The sequence below is a fragment of the Chaetodon trifascialis genome, chromosome 4, assembly GCF_039877785.1.
Source record: "Chaetodon trifascialis isolate fChaTrf1 chromosome 4, fChaTrf1.hap1, whole genome shotgun sequence".
Taxonomy (NCBI): domain Eukaryota; kingdom Metazoa; phylum Chordata; class Actinopteri; order Chaetodontiformes; family Chaetodontidae; genus Chaetodon; species Chaetodon trifascialis.
Genome location: NC_092059.1, coordinates 21,061,327 through 21,070,273, shown reverse-complemented (window position 1 = coordinate 21,070,273; position 8,947 = coordinate 21,061,327). Strand labels below are relative to the sequence as shown.

The 8,947-nt window shown below is 39.7% G+C and overlaps 1 protein-coding gene across 1 annotated transcript in view; it reads left to right on the top strand.

Moving 5' to 3' along the window:
- The first annotated feature begins 485 nt into the window (after positions 1 to 485).
- The window catches only part of dnai3 (dynein axonemal intermediate chain 3), a 31,747-nt gene continuing 23,285 nt past the window's right edge, over positions 486 to 8,947 (top strand). The window contains 10 exon segments of the mRNA XM_070960844.1: positions 486 to 546; positions 3,717 to 3,901; positions 4,665 to 4,769; positions 4,978 to 5,106; positions 5,220 to 5,419; positions 5,754 to 5,870; positions 6,273 to 6,469; positions 7,064 to 7,179; positions 7,894 to 7,983; positions 8,241 to 8,330. Coding sequence (XP_070816945.1) covers positions 486 to 546; positions 3,717 to 3,901; positions 4,665 to 4,769; positions 4,978 to 5,106; positions 5,220 to 5,419; positions 5,754 to 5,870; positions 6,273 to 6,469; positions 7,064 to 7,179; positions 7,894 to 7,983; positions 8,241 to 8,330 — 1,290 coding nt within the window.

Here is an 8,947-nt window from a genome sequence, read left to right as displayed (position 1 = left end):
CACGTTAATGCGTCAGCAATAATAAGTAGTGTAACGTCATATTGTGAGTGGAGCCTTTCTGCATGACTGTGACTTTTTTTAGGCTTTAAAGACAATAAAAGAAAATAGAAAATAAATTGAAATGGTAGAAAGAGAAGTAAAAAAAAGTCTGCTGTGAATATGTGTGTACTTGATGCATTCATTGCTGGGCTTTATTGTGATATCGCTGCTTTACAGATAAGTAGAAAGGCTCTATTACTCTGGAGTCCTGACAGGACAATTCTCTTATCATCCACAAGATGTCGCCACTTGCATTGATAATGATTTCTCGTGCACTATTGCAAGACACGGCTCTGCCGCTGTGTGTAGCATAAAAGGGAGTGTATAAATAATACTAAAAGAAATAGATTGTGTGATTTTTGCAAAGAGGAATGTGAGGCTGTTTGTTGTTGAATTTGTGCGTAATCTCTCTCCCTCTCATTAGTGAAGCTGTCTTAAAAGCAAGAATGCCACCTAAGAGACTGAAAAGTGCGAGAAGCAGTGCAGACAGTAAGGGGAAAGATAAAAGTGAGTGTCTGAATACTAGTAAATTGTTGATGTAGGTAAATTCATGCACCTCTGTCTCAGGATGATCAAATAGAGTAAATAAAATGGTTATCTGAATGTTTACTGATTTCCCCTTTAGGCAAAAGGATTCAGTCGCCTGTACATGTGGAAAAGCCTGGTAAGAGAAGATTATTCCCTTCTTTACTTATGTGTTTACCCACCCTATGCTGTAGAAGAGACAATGAAAATAAACTTCTCCTTACTTTAGTATTTACTCTGAGCTTAGCAAATTCCCATTCATGCCATCTTGTAGAAACAGGTGAACAATTTCAGTAAAACTGGTGGATAAACTGAGCGTAGACTTGTTCTCAGGTGGTTTGTATTAGGTAATCTGCAGGTCAGCAAACTGAAATAATCTCAAATTATAAGAACAGGAGGTTTCCTAAATCTTACATGGCCTTAGAATGCAGGTTAAGCCTTAAATTTAGTTTCATAAATTTCTCATTTCTAACTTGATGACAGAGTTCATTTGTATTTGATTACCTCCTTTTAATGAAATGGAAGTTCTTCAGATTCATCTTGGATGTTGGACCCCTAAATCACACAAACTGTCTTACTTTGAAGTAGGGATGTAGCAAGTGTGACTGAAACTAATAATCAGAGGTGTCTGTGAGGGGCTGGAGAAACATTATGCATTCTTCTGATGTGATCTTGAGTGTACTGTTGCATAGCCTTTGGACATGCTCTCCAGTCAGCTGTGGGTCTCCATTGTCATGGTCAGGTTTACTGTCAACATACCAGCCCTGAATGCACGCTTTTGGTCAAATGCAGGTCACCGACACTGTATCATTTTACCATAGATTAGGCAATTTGCTCTTGTAGGAATTAAAAGTAAAAGGTGTTAAGAGTCCTCATATTCACACTGGCTCTATTTTGTACATTTATTCATTAGTTTCACCAATTTCCAGCTTTTACACGCAGGACATAAGTGCTAGATTTACCAAACTTTAACCTAGCCCTGATATTAAATTTAACCTGAAATCAAGTTTTACGTGTAATGGTTAACCTTGTGGGGACAAGCTTTTAGTTAGTCCTCACGGTTTGGCAATGACTATACTGTATAATGGCCCACTGACAGAAATGCAGCGTAAATGCCACTATTGAACAGAAGGTCTCTCAAGGACATTGGTGATATAAGTGATAGCTAATCTTATCAAATGAAAGACACCTATTGTTCAGGCTTAAATTCTTAACCAGTATCAAGAGAGATGAAAACAAACAGCCATAATTGTACAATGTACTGTGGTACAGTATAAATACTGTATCTTACAGTATCAAACACGAGCCTTGAGTGGATTATGCAAGAGGAAGGAGGCCTGACAAATTAAAAATATCTCCTCAGTGCAGCCTACAAATGCCGTTTTATTGCATTCTTTAGGGTTATGGAACATTGCACATCACACTCTCTTTGTCTCTCAAGCAAATATTTCCCATGAATACAAATGCCATAGTTGACACATAACTATGTGAAATGAGGGGTGTGAGTTTCCACTACAATGATTTGGCATGAGGCCTAAGTGGTGTGAGTGGGAAAGGTTGACACACCCAGCTGGGAAGTGGTTACTTAAGCTGTACTTGAGCATTCCCTGCGTCCCCTCAGCAACCTTGTGGAAAGACTTTGAAGAGAGAGACCGCAAGCAGGATGAAAACTGTCATTATGCAGAGCCCTGTTTACTGTAGTGTGCCCTGGACTGAGCCTGGCCTTAGATATGGAGGAGTCTGCATAGATTGTTTATTAAGAAAAACTTTGTAGTGGTGGTGGTGCAGCACCGGGGTTTTATATAGCAACAGTCCTTGTTACATGTCTGTAACTGAGCAATTGATGTCTTGAATTCATGCATTATTGATCTGCTTCTCACATACCAGTGTAGTAGAAAATACAGCAACATTCCCCCTACAAACATTTGAACATTGCATCCAGGCTATTCACAAGGATTGTGTTTCATCCTGTGATATTGAAGAGTGGTCCACCCTGCAGGGAGGGGAAGGTGAAAGATCAGAGGCGTTGTTGTGCGTTTGATCCAAAGCGAAGGAGCACGAATCTATGTCAAAATCTGTGACTTTAAAGCCTATATTGTTTGAATATCTTCTAGACAAGTGAGGTTTAGGCTCTTCTCTACTCATCATGCCCATCTCTCTGTTTTCAGCACTGTTTCATCTGTTTCTACAACCATTCTGTTTTCTCTGTTGCACTCCTGTCAGTCTCGTCTCACTCTCTGATCCCTGTAATACATATAACTCATTTTAGTCTGTATAATGTTCAGCGCCTGACCTGCAAACCAACTAGTAGCACTGTGTGTTGTTGAAGCCTGTTTTAAACCTCTTGGTTTTTCTCCATTCCCATAAAACTGTTGAAGACAGGTAAAACACAGAATGTATATGCAGGACATAATTAGAAATAAAGTATTTAGATTTTTGTTTTAACAGCTCCGTCTTGCCACCTCCAGCCTCAACAACGGCAACAACAGCAAACAATTATTTCAGTGACTTAAATACATGATAGTTGCACAGTTCATTTCAGATGGATGGGTTTTTTTTGGGTGTACAGGTGATGACAGCAATTTGTTTTGTACAGTCTGTGGGATAGACAGAACACATAGATGTGACAATTAAACACTTTGTTCATTATTATTGTTATCAGCACCATATCAATCTTCTGTTATCTGACAAAAACACCTTGACTTATGGTTTCTCATTGATTCTTAGGACTGACTCTTTATGAGGCCTTATACCTGCATTGTATTTAGTTGACAAGAGAAGAGTAAGGGAATGTGAATACACAGTGTTTCTGTGTAAATTCATTATTTATTCTTTTAGATGAATGTGTAATTATTGATGTGGGAGACTTCATTTGTTGATTTTGTGGTTGGTTTCAAAAGAAGTACAAAAAAAAATCAAAACAGTAGCCCTGTAGCCCTCATGATAAAAAACAAGTGATGCTATTATTGAGTTATTTGCTGAAGCACTAATAAGATCCAAAAACAGGTGGTTAGATCTAACATCCATTGGTCTTACTGTGTAAGTACTGTGTACTCACAAAGATGGGAGGTGTATATCTAGCTGATTTTCAGTGTATAATTTCTTCTGTCTACCATCTTGCTTGTCTTTATTGATTGTCATCTCTCACCAAGGTCACCCTGATGATATCTTTCCCATGGTCCTGACATCAGCCACCCAGGAGCTCTTTGGTTGCCTTGCTGATGAGGACGTCACAGCGGAGAGCCCTTACAAGCTGCTGAAAAAAGACGACATCATACAGGACATTAAAACAAGAGCCGCAGTGTCCGATTTCAGCCCTGTGAAGCAGTTTGTGCTGGTGAGGCTGATCCATTGTCACACAGATCCCTCAGACAATACCCCCAAGACACTGTGATGATACACAGACCCTAAGTTAAGGGCTGTGGGAACAGACCAGTAACCAATTTAACCTCATTTCTTTTTCTTTTTGTTATTATTATTATTTTATTATCATTACACAAGGTCAAAGGGGACATTCACACACACTGACACGCAAAGGTACAGAATAAACGTACCACCAGTTGAAAGCAACAGCATATTTAAAGAGTGAGAGAGAAAATAGGACAAAAGGTTTAATATTCACATAGATACAAACACATCAATCCATCCATACACACACGCACACACACACACACAGACAGACACACACACATACATACGCACATACATTTACATACACATACATATATAGTATATACATACACATACACATACACATACACATACACATATACATATACATATACACATAAACACCACTCTTACTTGATGCATTCATGCTCCTTCTACCACAACACATTACTCTGATGAGACCAGAGAGTGCCCTAAGGGACCCTTACACACTCATCTGTCCTATGTCCTAAGTAATGTCAGCTTTCTTATTTGTGCCGTCCACTATGTGGAGTAATGATAATAGTGAATAATAGTAAGTGATATTGATGAATGATACCAAATTACTGCTGTATCAAGTTTCCTGCCAGAATCTGTTCAAATACAGCAGATTAATTGTCTAAACAAGCTTTGTCTGAATGTTGTGAATTCCTAATTTCTTTATCTGACAGGATTACCCAGAGGATGAGATGTTGCTGGTCTTTGACAGGGACTTCACTTACGATCAGAGCTTCTACCTGGTTCTCACACCAGAAGCTAAGGACAGAATCCTCACTGTAAGCAGACGGTAGTTTTGGTTATGGTAACAAGGTTCATTTTGTCCTTAATAGACTGTCTGCTAGATTTTAGCATGAATCAGCACCATCTTGCTCTAGTTCAAACATTTTATCACTGTGACTGTGTGGGGAAATTTCAGGTTTAACTGTAAAAAAGAAACTATAAACTATATTTATACATTCTTGTAATTCTCTGTGTGTTCTGCAGCCCCCAGAGCCTGAGACACCAGAAGTGTTTGAGAAAGAAGTCAGTGAAACCCCAGAACCAAAGCAATGGATACCTCTTGGCAGTGAGCAGGAAATAGATAAAGAATCCATCAAAGAGACCAGAAAAAAGGTACTGCAGTATATGAAAATATATCAAATATTCAAATATTAAATTCAATGTTTTTCTCATTCTCTCTCGTCCATCCATTGCACCTCTTTGTTCTGTCTCCTTTTCATCGTCAGCTGTGGTACAAGTTCTCCAGAGTGCGGAGGAAGTTTGGGTTGCCAGTCTGTTTTTCCGACCGCAACACTGCAGATGCTAAGGATGGTTACCTAGTGTGTTCTTCCTATCAAGACAGCAGATTCAGCATCAAGCAGATGCAGAGGGACTGCGGGATGCAGGCTGTTCCCAGGCTGCAGAGCAGCAGTGCTCAGACACAATGGTATGCCAGGAAATCAGTACACAGAAAATGAATTTGCTCTACTCGGGGGAAACACTGGAAAGCACATGTGCCAGTCTGGTGGAATGCTTTCACCTGTTTTAATCTATTAAGAAAATAAGACTTTAACAATGAATGTGATATTCATTCCCTTTGTGAGTGTTTTTCTGCAATTAATGCCTATATGTCTTAGGCTTAGCTGGTGCAGATTACATAGTCATATATTGTAGACACATTCTTGAAAGAACAATCATCATGTTGTTTCTCTCTTTGTTGTTTTGATAGTAACTCCATCTCCACAAACGTTTCGGATGATTATTTTCTGCCCACTTAATAGGAAGATCCAGAGGAATAGCTTTACCCAGTACGTGCCAAGAGAGTTAAGTGATGAAGAAAAGGAGAACATCCTCCAGTCTGAGAGTCTGAAGAATTTTTGCAACTCAGTGACGCCCAGGTAAAATGATATATGCCAGTAATTCATGGTGTCTTCAGTCTGCTTCTTAAGGGAAGATATATTGTAGAGGAAGAGTGACAGTCAACTCACTCATACACTACTGCATCAGCCTTAGGGTACTCAAACCCATCCATTATTACCATTAGAATATTCAAGAGGAATAGTTTAAGTTACTGGCAGACACCGTCACCATCCACTGTATTTGCCTTCAGAGCAATGATACATTTTAGTCTTACACTTTCCCACACCCCCAACCTTCCTTTGGGTTGAGGTAAGAGATAAGAGAACATCTGGAGCATTAGAAGACTTTGCACTGTAGCGATGGAAAGATGATGGAGGATAATGAAAAATTCTGCATACATTTATAACAGTTTTACCTAAAAAAATGTCTGTTTTTTGCAGGGTTTTGCAAGCTCTTCAGCAGGAAGAGATCATGAACGTGTTCTCAGATGATTATAAAGCTCTGGGCACAGTCGCCGATGACGGTGACTGGTCTGGGAAGGTTTCCGAAGGTTTGATGCTTTATCAGGCCTTCACAGACCAGAACTACACTAAGGACAAGAAAATCAGCAGCATTAACTGGCATCCTACCATCTATGGTAAAGAGCAAAATCACTGTCAAGGAAGAGATTTGTCCACCAGATTTGAACAGAAGACATTTGCTCACTCAAAAATATTGACTGTCAGTTCTTGCATTATTTGCATCAGATTACTTTAATTAGTGTATCAGAGCAAATTAGGTCAATTTTGATGCCTTGTGTGTGTGGGAGGATCTAGCGTTCAGGAGATTATGGTTTTAACTGTCTATAATACCATCAAGTTGTAAAACGTGGCCAAGGGTAGTGTTGATGGACCGTGCTGCCAATACATAGAACTATCTCACTGTCACTGACAAGTATAATATAATTTGAAATCCTCATCCATTGTAAAAGCATTATAGTTCTTTACTACTGCTTTGTAATATTGCCCAACTGTCATCACCCATAAAGTAGGCTTTCAGCAAGATCCAGAAAAATAATATCAGTGTCGAAACATGTGATTAGTGCGAATTTGTGTTATTGAAAGATGGGATCAGACTTGAGTCACCAATTTCTCAATCAGTAAAGTTAAAAAGACTCTGTAAATATATTTAACGTCAATTTTCCTGCTGCAGTGTGGCTGATGCATTGTATGGTGTGTTTTTGATGTGGCAGGTGTGGTAGCTGTGGCTTTGACAGAGAAAAAGGAGGAGCGAGTGAACAAGTCCACGTTTGCCGTCAGATCCTCTCTCATTCTCTTCTATAGCTTCTCCAGCCCCTCTAACCCCCAGGTATGGAAAGTATATGAGAGGGATCATGAACGAATGTGGAAAGTGTACCAGTAGGTTAAAAAAGGGTCTCTCTCTCGCTGACAGGTCACAAGCAAATTCTCTCCTTTATCACCTCATATCTGTTTGAGACACATTTTGATAAGACGTGGCTGAAAGGATATTTGCTTTTTTTCTGTCATTCAAGACCATTATTTACTTTGGCAAAATTTGAGAGGCTCTATTGATTTGACCCAGGCTCTCAATCAATAAAACTGAGCTGCTAAATCACTCACAATGTAATATGAGTTCTGAATGACGTATGTCTTCTCTGGTGCATGTGTCATGCTTTGGTTTCACTGTCTGCTGGAGCCGAAGGCTGCCAAAGGGTACTGTGTACATATATATAATGGAAAAATATATTTATTCAGAGTGTGGAGTAAAGTGCTGTAGTTCAGTGTTTCTGCTAATTCTAACATTCAGCACATTTAAACATGGTGCCCAACAATGACTTCTCTGTACTGTAGTACCACCCTGCCCCTCCTGGATCTTTTTTCCCCTTATGCCGAGTGAAATGGAAGCTACTATATGCATTGGTTTAGTGGATTAGAGGGTGGACTTTTTATGGAAAGACTAGAATGAATAAATATGGGATGACAAGCACCCATACATGGAAATGTCTACTTTGCAATGTAATATTTCTGCCCTGTGTATGTGGGTTTTCTGTGCTGTTTGCAGTTGCTGCTGGAGTGCCCAGATGACATTTTTGCCTTTGAGTTCTGCCCCTCTGATCCAAATATTATTGTTGGCGGCTGCATAAATGGCCAGGTGCTGACTCTGACTCTGCTCTCTCTGCATCTGCCCCCTTTTCTGCCCTCTAGTAGTTTTTCTAACTTACCACTTTTGGAACAAGCTAAAACGATTAGAAATGAAAGTGATTTATCAAACAGATGTTGTCATGTTAGTCTGACGTGTACATGTTGTCTCTATATTATTTCTGTTCCCATTCTGTTTTTCTTTGTCATTTGATCATATTTATTCATATTTGATCTTCACTGACTGCTGTTGTTCTGTTTTTGTCTCAGGTTGTATTGTGGGACATTTCTACTCATGTCACACGCTTACAGGGAACACAGCCTAGTGGCAAAAAGGTCTCTGTCAACACTGACACATTTGTAAGTACCCATATCCTGTCCCTAATGTGCACAATGTCGGTACAATAATACATGGAGTTCTGTGTCCAAGTTGGTGTGCAACATGTGGTATCAGTTACCGTAATTCTTTTCCTCGTGATGATGTCAGCTCGGTTTATCAAAGCATGCAGCATATTTGCTGTAAAAGACAGGCTGTACTGTTCAGTGGTGCTGTATGACAGAGTGAGATGATGATACGTTGACTCCTGAGTTGCCTCCTCATCCTCACCCTCTCATTAGATGGGAATGCAGTGGCCTAATGGTCCTTTTCAAGCCAGCCACAGCTGTCACAACTAGTTCCACAATCGCACTAATGCCAAGCAAGTTTATATCATACCATGACCCTGCGGGTGCACGAAAGCAACCCATTCATAGGCTCGTACAGACGCCCCAGTCAGAACAAAGTGATCGAACTGAATAAACTCTTGACTGAAGAGTGAAACTTCAAAGAGTGTGTCTTTTGGCTTGACATCATAGTAAACTAATATTTTCATGACATATCTGCCATAACTAGAGCTCAAATTTAAACGTACAATACAGCAAGTGCATTGAATCCACCATAGCCTGTTGAGACGTCAAGACACCGAATATTAAACCCA